We start from the raw sequence: 20,289 nt of genomic DNA on the forward strand, positions 1-20,289 counted from the left end.
AAGCCTTGCAGTTGGACCCAAACTTGGAGGGCATGAGGCGCACTGCCGATACGGCCTCTGAGCCCAGATCCGAGTGACTCCTGTGGCGGCACAGACTCAAGCATACGGTCAAAACCCCTGTGGCTCCGGACCAAGAGAGGACTGAGACAAGGCAGATTGTCATATCCATTGCATTCCGGGCCCAGCTTCTATGCTTGCCCCATGCAATCCAGCTAGCTGGCCATCGGGATGACATACACGAGAGCCCGTCTTACACAGAATTTGACTGGCTGGGGATGGCATGGCATCGTGCTAGTGACACCTGCCAGCGCATAGGCAGGCACAGCAAGTGGGTGAAAGCAATGACTGAAATCGCTACCGTTGATTGGGAAACCCGTCCAGCGGGAAGTGGATTTGATCATGAGCCCCTTAATGATGCTGAGTTGGACGGATAGGATTTATATCCTCACTGTAGTGGATTTCGTCACGAGGTATCCTCAGGCAGTAGCGCTATCCTTCATCAAGCCCTGGAAGGTAGCAGAAGTGCTTATTGACATGTTTTCTGGGATATGTTTTCCTAGCGAGATCCTAACCGATCATGGGGCGCAGTTAATGTCAGAACTGCTCCAATGTCTCTGTGATACGTGTTGGATAAAGCAACTCTGCATAGCCCCCCACAATCCCAAGACAAACTTACTGTTTGAGCAGTTCAATGGCACCCATAAGCAGATACTTCAGGCGTTCGTTGAAGCCAAAGGGGGGGACTGGGAAGCTGAATTGGTATTAACCGCCAAGGCAATGAAGGGGTTAACTCCTCCAGCAACCCTCCCGGTAGGCATAAACACCCACCATTGCCCAATTTATTTTTCTAAGTCTCATCGCGGATCCCATCTCGCCACCCTTGAGGTGGCAAGATGAGAATCTGCGAGTTGTTTGCGAGTTGCAGCCACAATGTGATTATCAAAGCTACCTGAATTACTTGATATCTCAAAAAATACGTTTGAGCATTTTTTGACTTACCATTCAGTTTGAGATTGGGAGAGTGCTACCGACCATTTCAGGGATCCCTTGTGGGAAAGCTACAAAGTAAATGGCACTACCAAGGATCTTAATCACTATAGATGCCTGCGGAACATGTGCACAAGGCAAACAAGACATGCAAAAGCACAATATTACTCTGACAGTCTTCACCAGAATACATAAAAAGCAGCTAACTTCTGAAAGGTTATCAACAATATATTTCAGCCTTCTATCCATCAACAACCAAGTAATATCACTAAGGAGGATATTACTCTGACAAATCAAATGTTTACTGGAAGGGATGCAGGAGTATGCTCATGCCTACTTAGAAAACGTAGCATCCTTCAGTAGGACATGGGAAAAGCACCTGGGACATGTAGCAGCGGCCGCGGACCGAATCAGGGAGGCTGCCTTATCCCTTAAGACCAGCTTGGCATGGCTGAGGTTCTTTGCGGATGCCGCTGTGATTGGCCAATTTCATATCTCCCACTCACTCTGATAACATGATCGTAAAACGGCCAGACCTGTAGCCATGTCCAGTCGCCTAATATTGGCTAATTTCTAATCACCTACCACACTCTGATTGGCTGAGCCGTGTTTCTCCATGCATTTGAATGGGAGCAGTGAATCTGCAAATGCCTTGGTGCTCGGGAGTTCGAGCGCAGTCCATGGTTAGTCTCGGTATCTAGACTAGCTGAAAATAATGGCAGGTGGCAACCAGAAGCAGTATGATCCGCAGAAATAATCCGATTTACGGGAGACATTCTGGGTATGCTTGCTTTTGTGAGTTAGGATTCCCCTGTTAACCCTGTGGCTACTGTAACTGATTGTGGTATGTGTTTTACAGTGTTTTTCTGTGTTTTAGCTGTGTACCTATGCTTGCGATGTTCTCTGTTGGCTCTTGCCAGAATAATAATAACTTTATTTATATAGTGCTTTTCCCCCAATGGGACTCAAAGCACTTCACAGTTACAAAAATGGAAAAAGAAGAAAACTTTTAAGGTTATAAACGAGACCAAACACAAGGAAGATACAATACAGGATGGGATGGTACTGCAGCTATTAAATGCCAGACAAGTTGTGGTTAATTCAATGCCTGGGTAAACAGGCAGGTCTTGAGCCTGTTTTTATAGATTTCCAGAGTGGGGGCCTCCCGAACTATATGAGGTAGACTGTTCCAAAGAGTGGGAGCAGCATGACCAAACACTTTGGCCCCAAAGGAATTCAAGGAGATTCTGGGAACTGTTAGGTGTCTTTTGTCTGCAGATCGATGTGAGTGTATGGGAGTGTAGGGAACTAAAAGATCTTTCAGATAGCTGGGACCCTTTTCATGTAGTGCTTTGAATGTCAACAAGCCAATCTTTAAATAATTTCACCATTTTACAGGCAGCCAGTGCAGAGAAGGGGTGTCATGTGGCAAGAACGAGTCTTGCTAGTTAACAACCTGGCCACAACATTCTGCACCACCTGCAGGCGGTGCAGCTCTTTTTCCAGAAGACCTGAGTAGAGTTCATTTGAGTAGTCCAGGCGTGAGGACAAAAAGGCATGGACAAGCATAGTAAAATCCTCTGGAGGGAACAAGTGCCTAATCCTGGCTATAATCTTTAGGTGGGAGAATGAAGATTTGATCATGACTGACACCTGAAGTTTAAGGATCAAGTCACAGTCAAGGACAACTTTAAGATTCCACAAATGGACAGAGTTTAGCAGTAGGAGCCACCAAGTTTAAGGCCAGTGTTTTGACCTAGGTGCAGTCTTCCTGTCTTCCGATGGTGAACACTCACCTCGAGCACTTCTGTCTTATCAGGATTCAACCTCAACCAACTGGATATCATCCACTCTATGTGCTCAGATAAACATCTGTTGAAGACTGAACCCCTATTTATTTAACGCCTTATTTTGTCTTGTGCTGTGATCCCTGTATACGTCATCTGATTTATAATCCTGTTTTTTACTTACACTTTAATATATCACAGAAGACATAGAATTTCCCTTTAATTGTCTCACTTTTTGATTAGATAAATTAGAGTGACCTAGAATAAAAAAAGTCAATGTATAAATAGATTAGAGACTATTTATACATTTACTTTTTTTTTTTTTATTATAGATCACTTTTAAAACACCCCATTCATTTTAGATGTGTGCTGTATTAGTTTTTGTTTTGATCATTGTTTTTTTTTTATTATTGCTGTGATTGATGATTATGGACTCTTAAGTGAGTACTAGGGATTCATTGCTAATATCTGAAGGTTTCTACCTTTTCAAATATCAGAGGAATAGAAGAGACATTTAAAATGTTCCCCCCGATATGGACACCAGATGTAAAACCATTTTAAAATGTAAAGAGAAAAATATTTATAGGCTTTTTTTTATATATATTAATAGATCCAGTCATATCTCGGTACTAGAAGTTCTGTATGTTTGCTACTATACAGTATGACATGTAGGATGTACTTGGCCAAATGTGTGCGGGTTATGGTCCTTCTTTGTTTCCACCTTCATATTAGATTTTATATTTCATGATTAAAGTGCAGTAAGCATGATCATGTGAAAAAGATCACATGCGCTTTCCATCATGAGTTAGATAATATATAGGACCATGTACTACATGGATTTCGTGACATCTGTGGTGAAAGTTGTGTACCTGTATTTAGAAAAGCTAACCCTCACTAGGATCCTTGAGCTGCTCTGCGTTACATCTGTCAGAAAAGATTCTACTAGTGTACTATATGTGTATTTATTTGTAAACCTGATACATACAGTAATATACCCTTGTAGATTCAACAGTCTGTATAGACTGTATTTGGATTTGGATAGACAACAGTTTAGCATAGCATGAGCAAACACTTTAATTCTGGGAATTACTCGATGTGAACAAAAAGTCAAATTAAAATCAGCATGTCCTGAAGAGAGAATTAAAACTTTTGATGTACCTATTTAAGATTATCTAATGATAAACCCATTTGGATATTGGACTAAAGCTGAGCACCTTAGCTACAGGCAAGGTCTAACCCAGAGCCTTTTTGCAATTAATTTTTTTTAATGTATTTATTTTATTTATATATTTACTTCTCTTACCTTCTCCGGTGGCGGAATCTCCCAGCATCTCCTCCTGCAAGGTCTCATCAACATGGCTCCGTGACGTCAAATGACACAATGTGACGTCACGGCAACATATGGTTTCAAGTTGCCATGACAACAGGACGGCCTGCGGTGTCGTGTTGCCATGACAAGGTGATGCCTCATGGTGCCGCGGCGTCACTTGACATCTTGTTGTCATGGCAACTCAACGCCATTTGCCGCCAGATAAGGTATGAACCAAAAATAAGGGCGGGAAAAATTGTTGACAGGCCTCTGCACTTGGCTAGAACCATAGAAGAAATAAAAACAAGGTTCACAGAAAGAGGACATAAAGCTTCTATAGTGGAAAAATCTTTGAGAAAGGAACCACTAGAGGAGAATAGGCCAGTTGATAGTGAAGATAAAATTACCTTTGTCAGCAAATATACGACTGCAAGTAGATTTGTTAAACAAACTATACAAAAACACTGGAAGATTCTTCAAACAGATCTGATATTAGGACAAATATGTAAGGAAACACCTAGATTTGCCTATCAAAGAGGAGAAAATATCAAGGATATTCTGATCAAAGCAGACAAAAAGGAACATTACGTGGGTACACACTTTCTTAGTGATCCAAAAGCAGGCTGCTATAAGTGTTTTAATTGCTCGGTATGCAATAGCTTAATGACAGGCGATGTATTTTGTCACCCAAGAAGTGGTGCAAAATTTAAAATTAACAAACGCATCACCTGCATTACCACACAAGTTATATATATTATTAAATGCCCCTGTGGTCTTTTATATGTGGGTAAGACAAACAGGAGTCTGAAGACCAGATTCATTGAACATAAGAGCAGGGTCAATAATAAATCAGAAAACACTGTTTTTATTGACCACTGTATAGATCACAAACACCCAGTCTCATCCCTTCGTCTAATGGGGATAGAGCACATAAAAAGAAAAGCAACGGGCATTGATATTAATACACTTTTATTACAGCGTGAGTCATACTGGACATACACTTTAGACACAGTTCATCTGAAAGGGCTAAATGATTACATATCATTCAACTGTTTTCTTAATAGGAGATAAAATGTTTCTTAGGTGGCATAGCTGCGGTTGGTGTTAATGCCTTAAATGTGAGTAAGTGACAGAATAGATTGACAAGCATTCCAAAAGTTTTTATTAAATGTTGTTTTTTGCACTTTCTACTTTTTTACAGTGGTTCACACTATAGAATGCCACCCCTGATCACATATAATGATTTTTTCTATGCATACTAAAGGACTGATATTACACACTGAGAGACATAGAAGAATAGCCCACTTTAACAGAAAGGGAACAAAAGACCAGGATAACAACAAGATGACCATGATGACTGAGGACACAGGAGTATCTCCCACATCGCGACGCAGAGAGAGGGAAGGCCAACAGCTCACAAGATGAGGAAACAGCCCCCACAGGATCACAAGGATGGGAGAACCAATCCAAACAAGATGGCAGACGTCAGACCTGGCCGACGGAGAGAGGAGGACGACGCTGGAACGCAAGCGCTGATGGCGCATGCGCAGAAGAGGATAATGACGTCACTGGAACGCAAAACTGGAAGAAGATCAAGAAACCGGAAGAAGACTCTCACGGACTGTTATGGCAATGTATGAAGATAGGACTGATCGGGGGAAGCGGATTGGGGACAGCTGGGGTGACTTTATAATTGTTTTCACCTGTTTTGTTAATGTTAGAGGATATATATACTGGGTAGATCCTCATTTGGTGTATGCCTAGTCACTTGAGAAAGACCTATTGGTCGAAACGTTGTGTGGCACAATAAACTTACTTATTTAGAAATCCGTGGAGTGCTGGATCCCTTTTTTCCTGAGTGTACTTTGGATTTTGCCTGGCAGGTACTTCCTTGAACCAGCAGCACCGGTAAACTGTATGTCTTATTTTATTTGTGGAGTGCAGCCTTAACCCTCTTTACATTGCTATTAATCCATATCGAAGCTTAGTAAATTCCAGCATTAATTTTTTAATATTGACAATATAACAAATGTCTGTTCCTGTTAAATAGTTGTCCTCAATGGAGGTTTCTACATCAAGTTCTGAATTCATAAAGATGAATTTTAAGTATTTGTACTGCCAAGTGAGGTATATGAAGGTTTAGAAAAGAAACACTGGTTTTACAAAAGAGATAAATTGCTCCCAAAGTCAGAATACTGTATGTTTACCTTTAGTCAACAGTTGGAATTTTGTGTACAATAAATACATTGCTATTGAGTGCATCTGTCCTACATTTTGAAAATATGATACATGGTTGAATGCGTTTCTGTTCCATACCATTATTTAATCAAAACACAAAGCAGGGTTTTAAGTGTACAGTAAACCATAATTCTTATCGAATACCCTTACACAAATTTGAAATATGAATATACAGTACTGTATTGGATTATATTTAATTAATCTACTATGTTATGTTTTAGGTGATATTACATTGAAGCAAAATTTGGGCAAGAATCGTCTTTGCACTGAATCGAACACTTTACCAACTAAAAAAATTATGCTCCTGTGTGCTCCGCTGTAGAGGGAAATGCTCCATTCGGCCACTGAAAAATGATGTGCAAATTTTTCAAATATATTATTAGATGTTGTGATGTTTATTTTGTCTTGATTTTCATTTAAATACAATGAAAAGGGGTTATTTAGCAAATAAATAAGTTTTGAAATGTTTCTGTAGAAATATCGTTATGCTTGCAATCTATAATGTTCTGCTCTAATTGGCATTGTCAAATACAGTAGTTACATTCTGTATATGCTTAAATGCTTCTTATTAGTTTGTTCCTTGATTCGCCCCATGTATGGTATTAAATTATGATATAGAAATTGCTTCAAGTTACATTTCTTTCACAATAAATAATTTCAGAACATACTAATATCTATGTACTAAATGGCTTGCCTTTTAAATAACTTATTTTCTCGTTCGAAAGTGTGACTGACATTTTCTCTGATTTAAAAAAAATATAGACGTAATAAAGATTAGAAACGAATTGCTAAATGTTTGCTTTTTTTGGGCTTTGTCAAAATCTGATGTGATTACTATACAAACTTATTGCAACTAAATATGGTTTTTATAAAATTAACATTTCACTTGTTGAGGTGAGTAGTTTAATCATCTTTAATAGCTATTGCACCTCAATAAAGGTTATTGACTTTTGCTATTACCTATGAAATCATATATTAGCTAGTAAAGTTGTCCACCGGAAGGAAAAAAAAGAAAAGCTCTTATTAATAAAACATTTTGACACTTCTCCATAAAATGACTCTATGTTATAATGTATGATTGTCTTTAATTTAAGAAGAAAGCCAAATCACCTTTAGAAATATCTGAAACTGTTTTTTTTTTTTCTGTGCGCGGTACTAGGGTTGCCAGGTGGCTTCACAAAAAATACTGGACACAATAGTGAAAAATGCGCTCGAAAAGTCAGTGGTAATGTACGTTATTTATTAATTCTCAAACCGTTACGTAATTTTTTCTACATTTCACTCCACGTATCCACGAATTTGCACCATTTCATATTCTATTTCATTAAAAATTCGGGGGACGGGTTTGGGCCCCAGCATTTTTTATGCCCAACGCCCTCCCAGCATTTTTTACGAAATTGAAAATGAAATAGTGCAAATTGGTGCATATGTGAAGTGAAATTTAGAATAAAATGACATAATGGTCAGATAATTTATAAATAATATACCTGCAGTCATACATGGTGAGCTATACTGATCTTAATGCTTCTCTCCCACTACTTCCAAGATTGTTGCAACCCCCACATCCTCTCTCTCACCCGCCTCATCCTCCTCCTCTCACACCACCACCACTACCCTCCTCCTCATCATCTCCTCACCCCCCCCCAATAATCATCATAATCATCATATTTCCCAGTCATCATCATCATCTCATTCTCCCCCATCATCATCATCTCATTTCCCCCTCATCTTCATCATATTTCATCATCATCATCATTATCCTTACATTATCTCCTAGCAGACAGCACCGGAATCTGGCACTGCAACAGTCTCTGGCACTGCCGGAGTGTGGGCTCCGCCCCCGCCATCCTCTGACTGCAGTCCTCTCCTCCACTGAACACTTGAGTCTCCTCACTGCTCCCGGCCACCGTCCGTGGCCGCCCCTCAGCACCAGCGCTTCCAGGCAGCCGCCGCACTCGCAACCACCGCCGCCGCCCTCACTGTCTAGACAGTGGTAATACCGGACACAGACGTGTCCAGTATTACCTCAATTTTTTTACTGGACACACTGCAAAATTACCGGTCTGTCGGGTTCAAAACCAGACACCTGGCAACCCTACACATAGGATTGTTTTTACAGTCCCAGGTGAGCTTACAATCCATGTTTTTGTCTCCCTGTGCCTGAGGTATACAGAGATATGTGATTTGCCCAAGGTCACAAAGAGCTGACAGCAGGAGTTGAACCAGGTTCCTCCTGATTCAAACTCAGTGTTTTTGTTTATAGAGTTGTTCACCCACTGAGCCACTCATCTTAATCCTATAATAAGGTTTTGGGCCCAGATTTAATAAAGCCTTAATGCACCATATATCACATTCATTCTTTGTTCCCAGAGTTGAGGCTACCCTCAGATGAGTTTCCACATCAAACTACGGCTCATTCCCTTAACGGAAAATAAGGTCTACCGCAGTGAGAGTTAATTGCAGCAAAATTGATGCACATACCGAAGTGTATTTTGTTGTGCCAGTTTCCATCAATGTATCAAGGATTTGTCTACACTTTTCCCCCCCAAATGCATCAGCCTGCAATTTGGGGAGTATCAAAATGAGGATTTACAGATGCACAGCACTGAAGGATTAATGCTTTGGAGGATCCCATTCAGAAGCATGGGTCCTGTCAGCTCTATCGAGGCACACACAGACATTTGTTTGTCCGTCCATGGCGCAGAGGATAGTAAGTCTTCCTACATCTGTAGAGTGAAGTTTCACGATGTAACATTTGATACGTCAAATTATATTGATTAGATTAGATAGATAGATACTATTATGTAAGGAAGTACTCCACTGTGTAAAAACCCAATTTCAGGCTATCTGGGAAAATCGCAACTTTAGGTGATTTTGCTTGTAAAGCAAGTACAAAATCAGGCGGTTTGTCACTTTTTATACCTGCATTTTGCAAAGTACGATTTGCAATAGAGAATACCGTTTTTTTTACACATTTCCTACTGTGAGTTCTTAACATGTCAAAACATGCGATTTGGCAATGACAAATTCGAAGCTATTAGAATAAGTCTCATTGTGTGTTCTTTGGTTGAAGAAATTACAAACATTTTTTTTTAAAGTTTCAAAAGCAAGTGCATTCAATGTATGTTAATGGAAAACAATTCCAGTGATAATGTTTTATTTTTAAACAACCATGCTGAATTTAGAGTTCTCTTGTCTTCCTATTGTTTCATGTAAAAGGAAAGAATCCGTCGTGTTAGATCCTTTGTTTGCAACAGGTATGGCTGGGGCCATTGCATCCTCCCTTTGAGAAAAAGAAAATAGAACAACAATTACAAGTTGCGTCTTGTACTGAACAGTAACTAATACGTTACAGTTGGCAGGTAAAGTGATTCTTAAAATATTTTTGTAATAAGTATTTAGTTTGAAGCCCTTCATAATACATACTACATTCCACTTGACAATTTTGAAGCAATGTAATCACATCTGAATGTTATCCACTCTTTAAATACAGAATGTTTTCTGTTTGAATACCTTTTTATGTTTTTGTTTTAAAGTTATATTTATGCGATTAAAAAAAAGTTAAAAACACTGATGAAGAAATGTAGCACATTAACATCCAATTTAAAAATACTGTGTGTTTCCTCCGGATTAACACAATTCATTGTCTTTTTACAAATAAAATATTAAAAGTAATCATCTTAGTCCAGTTGTGATAGTACACAATAAATGAGTACTTCAGTATTAGGTGAAACCCTTTTTTATTTGGACTAACAATTGACATTTTAGGACAATCTTTCGAGAGTTATACTCTCTTGCTCATGTCAAGCAATACTGATTTACAAAACAGTCCATGAGTTTAAGACTGTTTTAAAATCCAAGATAACAATCTAAGACAGATGAGATATAATAACAAAGAATGGCAGAGTGAAGGGTAAATAAACAGACAGGTCAATAAATGGATAAAAGGGATAGTGAGACAGGTGGATGGCATGTAGGACCAAGCACCCAGCAGCAGTGGGGAGAGGGCTGCAGGAGAGGTTTAAAGACAATTCTGATAGTGTGTAAGAAATCCAAGATCAGTATTAAGTTCTCTTTTTTTAAATGTCAAAAAGCATTATCATTTTCAGCTCAGTAAATAAAAATACCACATGTGGGGTATTTGCATATCTCAGGCAGGTCTGCAACCAGGTCTTTCCCCATTATCACATAGCAAATAGTACTTCCACTGCAGCCAGGGATTCTGGGTAATGACATGCAAATGAGCACAGTGTGTCACTTTACTTCTTATCCATTTTAACATGGGACCCGATAAGCTTATACCAGCTGTATTACACAGCTTTTTTTTCAGCACAGCTGGGTTAAAGAAGTGCGTAACCAGTAAACCTGGTTACAGATAGCTCCTTTGACCTTTTGGGTCTCATCAGTGCAAAGTTTGATGCTTGCTATGTGGATATAAACAGAAAAATAAAAAAGTTATGGTGGTTAAAAAAGTGGCAAAAACCCTCCACCATACAGTAAATAATAATATCACTTGTAGTGCATTTGCAGTTCAATTGTTTCCCATTCATGGGTGCTTCAAACATTCCATTGAGAATTTATATTTTAAAATCATGCATGGAATGACCTGCCTGTAAGAATTGAGGTTCCACTGGAGTGCATTATCTTACTTCTTAATGATGTTATTGTGTGACTGTGACAGTAGGTTCATTCTAGTTTGAAGTTTTTGGCTTGTTTCACCAATGTAGCAATCTTGGTCACATTTGCTGCCTTGATTCATATATACTACATGCCAGGATGTGCAACAGTATAATCCTTTAACATTTAGGGCCTCATTCAGAGAAGGTTGATACAAATTATCACCAGAGCATTTAAAATGACGCTTTTTTGGGCGTTGCTATCACGGTATTCAAAAAGCCTCGATTATCTGTTATAGCAAAATTCCCAAAACGGGCAAGTTGCTGCCAGCAGGAGCATCGAGCCTCTGAAAAGGCCTAAACCGGCGATTCATTTCTGCTGCACAGAGAGCGGCTCTGAGAGAGCCGCCTCTCCCAGCGGAAATGTCGCCCGAAAATTATTTATTTAAATATACATGTCTTTCATAGTGTAGATGTGCAGGGGGTCTCCGGAGCTGAACCGCGTTGGTTTCATGTCCGGGGACCCCTGCTTCCCGAGATACAGGCCTCTTTATGGGGTGCCGGTATCACCTATGCAAGGAATTCTTATGTGAATGTCATTGTTTGTTTTTTTCCTGCTTAATGGTAATAAAATGTTTGCGATTGGTGTTCGTTTTTAGTTCATGTTGTATTATGTTAGCTAATGCATTTCATGGTTATTTCAGATATTGTTTGAATTTATTTATTTGTATTTTAATGTTTAAATTAATTTATTAATGTTGTAGTAATTAATTGGTTTGATTGGTTACTGTTTCGATTAATTTTGAGTTGGTTTAGTAATTATTTGGTTTCATTGGTTACTTTATAAAATAATTCGGAGTTATTTTAGGAATTAATTGTTTTGATTGGTTAATGGTTTAATTAATTTATTGTTGATGTTATTGCTTGTATTCATTGGATTAGCTGGCTACTGTATTTATTTAGTGAAGTGTGTTTTTTTGGAGTTTAGTTATGTTTTATTATTGTGTGTCTTGTGTATTAATGTATTGTAATTAGAGTGCCCATTGAGTGCTATAGAGGCTTATCATGCCCATATTATTATTATATGGGTATGATGTACCACTATACTACTCAATGGATACAAGGTGGGTATAGTCAGCCCGGGGTGGGTGCTTAGGCCTCACAGGTGGGTGAAGGGTGTATTAGCCCTAAGGATGGGTGTCTAGACCTTGCGGGTGGGTTGCGGTTGGGTTAACCCCTTTATTACCTTAGCGGTATTAACCGCTAAGGTAATGAAGGGGTTAAGTCCCCCCGCAACCCTCCCGCAAAGCCTAAACAGCCACTAAGGGCCAAATTCCCCCTTCACCCACCCTCGCCAGCCACAGTAAACCTGGCATGGGTGTTTAACCCCTTCATTGCCTTAGCCGCTAAGGTAATGAAGTTGCTGTAAATGCATTTTTCCTGTATCGGATGTATGCCGGGGGGCTCCGGTGCTGGTATTAAAGCTGCAGTTCAGTCTTTTTTGTATTTTTTAAAAAATTTTTTTTACTTCATGTGGGTAATCTCTACTTACCTAAAGAACTGCATAGCTGCAGGTCAATTCGTTCTCCGTGTATTGATCGGCGAAATTTGGTGACATCATTAGAGCTGGCATATGTTTTTCTTCTGCTTCTGTCACTCAGTGGAAGCTCATGAATATTCCTGAGCACTCCTGCACTGACATGTCCTAGAGGGAGGGCAGAGCTGACAAAGGGGCTTGTGACAGGACATGAAGGGGCAGTGCCTTAGCAAATAATTGTTAAAATAGAATACAAGAAAATTGGTCTTTCAAAGTTGTTTTTTTAAAAACAGAAAATGCTAAAAGTATTTTTTCTTACTACAGAACTGATTTATTAAAAAAAACACACATGCAGGATATTGACTGAACTGCAGCTTTAATGGCTATCAGCTCCAGAGACCCCCGGCATCAATCCGAGGCAGGAAAAGGGCCTGATTTTTTCTAAGTCCCGACATATCGCAGCTCATCGAGGCATCTCCCCACCAATTTACCTAAATTTTGAGGTGAATTGGATTTGGGGAGAAGATCGCCTTTTAGGGCTACGATAGGCGGCGACAGCCGACTCGCGAGTACTAGAATCGTGCGAGTTTATGATCCTTCAGAAAATGGTCGATAAGCGGCTGATCGCCGCTCAATTGGCGATTTTCTTTTGGTAAGAAGATTTTGCGTCGATACAGGCCGTTATCGAGCACTTATCGAAGCTTACTGAATACGAGTAGCCATTTTGGTCGATAAGTGCTCGATAAGGGCGTTATCAACGCTCTCTGAATGAGGCCCTTAATGTTCTATGTTTGTGATTGTGGAATATTCTCATAATTGTTTGCAAAGTTTGCAGTGTGTGATGTTGCATGGTCTTGTACTATTCTCAATTTGAAGGATAATGCTGCACTCCCCAAAAGAAAACAAAACAATACAAATACCGGCGCTCCTGGTCCAGGAATCTCTGCATGGTACCCTGAATATCATGTATGAAAGGAAAGACCTAGGCACTACGGATTTCTGCTAGAAAAGTGGTTTAATGATAGCCAGTAGACTAATAAAGATTTTTAGTGAGAACCATTATTCTGTTGCTGGCCTGTAAATGTGTGCCATACACTGTACATTATTTGAAATTCGGTTTGTGTAAACAACAATCAAATTTACAATCCACATGTGGTGAAGAGATTGGAATTCCACAGTACACCCTACCAAAAGCACACTCATAAAGTAATGCAGTGTTTCATTTCAGAATGATCATTATCACGTCAATGTAGTGGCAAGAAAGAAAGTTAAAAAGGGTTAAATACAGAAGTTATTTTTTAAATGAAGATAGATTTTTTTTTTACATTTCTTGAAACTTAAAGTTACACCTTGTTCATGTAAGCTCTGCTTTACAGTAAAGGGTCAGGACATATGTTATTATATCATGTTACTACTGTACAATATACTGTATCTATAAATTAGGTCAGTTAGAAAGAGTGTAGGATTGGGCTGGCATTTTATTTCCGTTTGTTTTAAACTGCTCAGGTAAGTCTATGTGAAAATAACTTGTGTGGGCTTTTTCACACAGTTCACATTCATCTTTGAACTATAGATTAACTAAGATTGTAATGGGTCATAAGACATATTTCAGCTATCAAAAATGTCTTATGGAATAGTACCCTAGTATATTGTTACTGTTTTCTGAACCACTCCTTTGTGCTGAAGTGATCTGAACAGTATATTGCATTGAAGGTATGGATGCACTATGGTTTATTAATACAACATATTAAATTGTTGCAATCTATTTTTTTTTTTTTAAATCCTTATTTTTGTACATTTCATTTAAATGCTTTTCTTGGGCACATATATAGTGTTTCTCTAACCTTATTTCACTTCCAGGATAATCGGATTTACTGATCTTCTTCTGTTTTTCTCTGTAGCATAAAACATAATATAATACTGCTAAAATCAATAACAATGCCAATATAACTCCAATTACAGCACCTGCTATTATTCCAGCTTCAGCATTCTCTGAAAAGAAAAAATAAACAAACAGTCTTATTGAGATTTCAGTTACAGGAATATAACATAAATTAAGCTGTGGATACTTGTTTCTTGATGGTTATGGTTGTAGCCATCTACTGTATTTCAGATGCACAAGATGTTCAATACAATAGATTTCTCCTCTATATAGCACATGGAGACATATACAGTTCCCATTCACTTCTAAAACACTACTTTATGTGGAGACATACCGCTGAACATACCTTAGATATCTGGGAAATATAACCATTTTAATCATTTGAATATACTTTGCATATTCAAATTAACTTGGTCTCGCCCTATTTAGAGGTCTAACCCTAAAACGGCTGGGCGAAACTATGAATACATGAGAGTTTTTTTGTAATGTTTAGGTCTTTAGAATTTGATTTAACGTTTTGCCAGGAATAGCTAAAAATGTTGCCACTGCATTTTGGATAGTGTTGCTCTTCACTCCTTCATCTTTCTTATTTCTGGTGGCGAATAGAAGCAAGAGATTTACGCCCCCTTAAAGATGGATCGGAGTAATGTAAAGTTTAGGTATGAACAAACGTAACGTTAAGACTTTTGTGATATGTTCGGTTAATGCAAGTAACCCATCTGCTCTAGGTGGATAATTTGTTAGAGAACTGGACCAAGATGATTGGCTAAAATGCTTTAAGCAAATAAATTGGTGTATAGTTAGTGCAATGTGTGTTGTTCTTGCTTTCCTTAGAGATTGTACCTATGGTAGCTTGATATATTCCAAAAGGTAATTTTGACATCCTGATTTAATAAGGATATGGGTCAATATGAACCTGGCACGAGAGGTTCTTTACCTTCTTTATGTAAAATTCTGATGAATGCTGTTTTCCCGGTCTCCAAATATTTCCCTCTGTCTACTATCTCTTTGAAGGCGTTTTGCAGGGGTAGTCCTTGGTAGTCCAAGATCTTATAGAATTGGTCCGTTAAGCCACCAGGCCCTGGTGCCTTCCCATTTTTAAGTTTCTTTATGACAGCCTCTATTTCTTCCCTGGTAATTGGTGCATTAAGTTCTTGTTGCTCTTCATTCGTTATTTTTGGGAACTTTAATCCCTGTAAAAACTTGTATTGAGCTACATCATCCTGCTCACTGGTAGTATACAGATTTTGATAAAAGTCCCTAAACACTGTACATATTTCTTCAGGGGCTGATGATAGTTCACCTGAAGCTTTACGCATCCTAAGTATGTGTTTTGGCTGTGTAGCTCGTCTAACTAGATTTCCTAATAATTCACCTGCCTTGTTACCATACTTATAAAGGTTAAGGTCTCTAAATTGCAGCTTTTTTTGTTCCTTTCTGTGTAGCCATATTTAGTATACATTATTTGCTTCCATGTATTTGTCCCTGTTTTCTGTGGTGAGATTTTGTTTGAAGTGACAGAACGCCCTGTTCAGTTCCTTACTAGATTTAATGTATTCTGATTGTGTTTCTTTCCTACTTTTGTTCATGTATGTTAGAATCTTGCCTCTCATTACCGCTTTAGCGGTTTCCCAATACAATTTCCCCTCATTTTTGTGTATAGCGTTTGTTTCCTGGAAATAGTACCAGCTATTGAGGAGGAAAGCTTTAAACTCCTCATTATAATGCAGATAAGATGGAAATCTCCAGATTCTATTTTTGTGTTCCCTAAATCCTAAATTTGTCTCTAACCATACTGGTGCGTGGTCTGATATGATTATATCTTCAATCGCCACTGCGGACACCTTGTCCATCATATGGTCGCTTGTTAGAATATAGTCTATTCTTGAGAAAGAGTTATGCGGGTGAGAGAAAAAGGTATAGTCTCTCTCAGTCGGGTTAAATAGCCTCCAGCAGTCTAACAACCCCAATGTTTCTTGTAACAGCCCTATGCTTCTCTGTGCAGATCTTGATTTTCCTTTTTTCTGATTGAGATAAGATTTATCTAAAAATGGATCACTGACCGCGTTAAAATCACCGCCCACAACTAGGTTACCTTCTCTTTCTTTCAACAATTTATCAGCTACACTCTGCAAGAAAGGTTGGCTCTGCTCATTCGGGCCATAAATATTTGATGTGTTTCCTGAATAAGTGCTACATCTGCTTTTAAGCGCTTAAGATGCTTTTTAATATTTTTGATCCTTTTAATTGGGGAGTTAATACCCTTAACATTCCATGAAACCAGTCTCATCATTGGTTAGTTGTTAAACTGATATTGTCTAGCACGCCTTTACATAATTTATATAAGGACTTAAAGAACCTTACTTTACCGTGATCTCCTGTTGTTTCCTTTTTCTCTATCAGAATATATCCGACGAGTGAAAAACATTTAAAATAATACATGTATAACTCAGAATATAAAAAAGAAATCATAAAAAACATATAGATTAATGACATTCCTTTTTTCCAGAAGTGACATTTTAGCCTCATCCCAGCTCACCGCTGCTTCCTCCTCCTTTTACCCACCACTCTAATTTATATTTTTCAAAACAGGTTTTCTTAACTTTTTTTTTGTAACATGTAACCTATTAGACAACTGTTTTTTTTTTTTGGAGATTTAAAAAAAAAAAAAAAAAGACATATCCTGTTCTCCTAGCAATATAACCCCTCCATTGCTTTTGAACTTTATCAACTTAATATCGCTAAATGCAACAATCCTTGTATAAACACCTTTTCCTCCCAACATTCACATGATTTTATGCATGTGCCATCTCTCTGTAACCAGATCACATTAGTCCCTTTATGAGTGCAATACTTATTTCCTTGCAGCCTGGCCCATCTCAGCGGTGCGGGGATCTTGCAGGGGAACCTATTTTGCTTGGCTGCGCTATTTTCCTCCATGCTGTATCTCCGTCTCATTACTGAGGTTCTGTCCTCCAGTTCTGCAGCATGCTGGTGTATAAAGCGCTCTGCTGCTTCTACTTCTGCAAATATTTTGGCCCCTCCATTTATGAAGACTCTGAAGGTGGCAGGTTATCCCAGGGAAATTTTTTTATTTTGCTCATATAGCATACTGCAAACTTTACTGAACACCGGTCTTTTATTTGATACTGCAGCAGAATAGTCCTGAAAGATTAGGATCTTCTTTCCCTCATAATTAAGGCCACCCGAATTCTTATAGGCTCTTAATATTTTTTATTTTTCATTAAAGTCCAGAAACGTTGCGATTACTGCTCAGGGCCTACCTTCCTGTTCTGCCTAAATCTATAAGCCCTTTCCACTTTGATGTTAGTGTGATCATGTGGTAGTCCCAGAGATTCAGGCAGCTATTTTGTGCAGAAATCCTGCAATTGAGAGGGTTTCACCTCTTCAGGGACTCCTCAATCTTATATTATTATAGAATGGAACTGTTGGGCCTGAACCGCGAGGGTGACCCCTAGCTGTGCCATAATCTCCGCCTTTAGGGTGTCATAGTTTTTAGCTTGCTCTGCCTCCAAGTCATAATAGGCTTTTTGTGAGTCACCCACCAGGAAGGGAGCAATTATTCCAGCCCACTGCTCCGCTGGCCATCCTTCGCGTACTGAGGTGTGCTTGAAAATTGACAGGTATGGCTCAACGTCATCGTCATTTTCTGAATGAGGTGCGATTTTACCTGGCGAGTGACCTGTGGGGCCCCGCTATTCTGAGCAGTAATTCTCTCTCCCAACACTAGGAGCTCCTGGTGTAGGCGAAGTTGCGCCTCGTGTTGCTCTTCTTTTAGCGTCTGATGTAGGGACAGCGCCACCTGTTGTACTAACAACGCCGTAGTTTCAGTTTGTGACGTTATCAGCTGCTGTATCAACAATGCAGTACTTTCCATTTGTATTTTTGAAGACTGTTGTAGATTCTCATTATGGGTTTTTGACATCTCCTCTTTGGTCTATTTCAATTGCTGTAAACCCTGCATTAGGAAACCAGCATTTTCTGATTGTCTGTGCTGAAGCGTAGTCAGAAATAACTCCATTTTTACTTTCACAGCCTTGTGGACTGCCCGCATTAAACTCTACCAATTGTGATGTCTCAGTCCCAGTGTAGGATCTTACAGTATGTCCAGATCAAAGGCAGGAAAACTTAGCGTTTGTGCACAGGAGGGTTTATTTACAAGGTACAAATCAGGAAAAGGATTAACTCATAACACAAAACAAACAAAAGACCTAGCTCCTTTCAGGAGTTCTGACTAATACAGCTCAGTCCCTAACTAACAGTGGGAGAACTAACCTCTTTCCCCACATTACACTCTGTACCTGCAGCTTTCCACTTGCAGTCTCTCACAGGGCTGTCTGTGTATGTGCCTTCAGATCAGCACTGCAGCAGCACAGGAAACTGTCTGTGCTGCCTTTTACATGGTACCTGATTAATTAAGGCTCAGGTGTGAGGGAAGGTAACACACCCTGGAAGGTGCTGGGTCCTATGTACCTCCCTTCAAACACCTGCTTCGGTACATCACAATATATATATGATGCATGGATGATGTGTGTGTTTCTGTATGATGCATGGATCGTGCGTGTGTATATACTGCTGCGACACACTTTATTCGAGCAAATACCCAGTATGTACCTGGCAGATACCTGGAATGCGCCGCTCCTCACCTCTGACAAGCCCCGTTGCGTTTGCCTTCCCAGCCATGGTTCATGCCTGGCTGACGGGCGGCTGATCTGTTAAATGATAATGATCAGGATTTAATAGGCTGCAATGCTTCGCGTGTCTACCAGATGGCATAAATTCATGAATTGTAATGCAGTATATATATACTGTGCAGTATTGCAGCCAGCGGGAATAAAATGCTTCAATCCCTGCCTGGAAAATAACGCAATGCACTCGGGCAGAAAACAGTCACAAACCTCAATACACCCGAGTATACCCGAATTCGTGGGACTAGCCGAGCTCGAATAAAGTGTGTCGCCAGTGTATGATGGATGGATGGTGTGTATGTGTATGTGTGTGTGTATATATATATATATATATATATGATGCATGGAGGGTGTGTACATGTATGTGTGTGTATATATATGATGCAAGGTGTGTGTGTGTGTGTGTGTGTGTGTGTGTGTGTGTGTGTGTGTGTGTGTGTGTGTGTGTGTGTGTGTGTGTGTGTGTGTGTGTGTGTGTGTGTGTAAATGATGCATGGATTTTGTGTGCGTGTGTATGATGCATTGATGGTGTGATGACAGATTACATTCTGAATATGCAGTCATTTAAAAAAATAAAATCTTCAAAAACAAAATATCTGTTCAATAATTGAAATAAGCCACATATTTCTTACTGTAAACATATAATTTAGCTTTAAATGTGGATTCATTCAGATCATATAATGATTTTTCTATAGTGCATACATACATGAAAATTGTACGTTTTAAAATGCATCATAAAATTAGAGGAAATACATATTTAAAATTAAAAGTTACTTGTTACTGTCAGGGTCAGTTCACAGCTTGCTTGGCCTAATTCATTCGATGCCATGCACTGATAAGTTCCTGAAAATGCCTGTGAAAGATTAGTGAGAAGGAGGCTTCCAGTTCTTTGATCTGTAATAAAAAACATAAATAGGAAAACTGAAATTCATAGAGTATTTTTGCTTCGCTTGTTTTCCTAAGAAAGGTTTAGTTGTACTGTAGATAGAACTGTAGATCATGAATACTTTTGTGGAAGTGGTTCAGAGAAAAAAATATTATGTTTATGATACCAATAAGGATTAGTTGGTGTTAAGGCTCAATATGCCTCCAAATACCTCAAATATATAAGAGACGATATGTTGACTGCCATATTAACTGAAGGTAGAATTGTTGATTTTTAGGTAAGCTTTGAAGTTTAGTCTGCAAATTAAACAGTTGGTAATGACAGTAAGTGGGTTATCT

The 20,289-nt window shown here is 39.0% G+C and overlaps 2 protein-coding genes across 8 annotated transcripts in view; one reads left to right on the forward strand and one right to left on the reverse strand.

Annotated features, from left to right (window-relative positions):
* The window catches only part of LOC142497040 (anaphase-promoting complex subunit 13), a 127,456-nt gene that overhangs the window by 105,151 nt on the left and 2,016 nt on the right, over positions 1 to 20,289 (forward strand). For 5 of the 6 annotated variants that reach the window (XM_075604288.1, XM_075604287.1, XM_075604291.1 and 2 more), the window contains exon 7: positions 6,543 to 7,376. The gene's annotated coding sequence lies outside the window, so the exon portion shown is untranslated. Of the gene's footprint in view, positions 1 to 6,542; positions 7,377 to 9,540; positions 9,684 to 20,289 lie in introns of those variants that run through there. The other variant, XR_012802163.1, reaches the window with a different exon arrangement.
* VSIG2 (V-set and immunoglobulin domain containing 2) overlaps positions 9,444 to 20,289 on the reverse strand; it is a 52,794-nt gene continuing 41,948 nt past the window's right edge. Inside the window, exons 5-7 of one of the 2 annotated variants that reach the window (XM_075604295.1) lie at positions 19,840 to 19,959; positions 14,440 to 14,466; positions 9,444 to 9,604 (exon numbers count right to left, since the gene is read on the reverse strand). In XM_075604295.1, the coding sequence (XP_075460410.1) occupies positions 9,522 to 9,604; positions 14,440 to 14,466; positions 19,840 to 19,959 (230 nt within the window). In that variant the 3' untranslated portion in view covers positions 9,444 to 9,521. Of the gene's footprint in view, positions 9,605 to 14,318; positions 14,467 to 19,839; positions 19,960 to 20,289 lie in introns of both variants that reach the window. The other variant, XM_075604294.1, reaches the window with a different exon arrangement.

Source organism: Ascaphus truei, chromosome 6, assembly GCF_040206685.1.
Source record: "Ascaphus truei isolate aAscTru1 chromosome 6, aAscTru1.hap1, whole genome shotgun sequence".
NCBI classification, from domain to species: domain Eukaryota; kingdom Metazoa; phylum Chordata; class Amphibia; order Anura; family Ascaphidae; genus Ascaphus; species Ascaphus truei.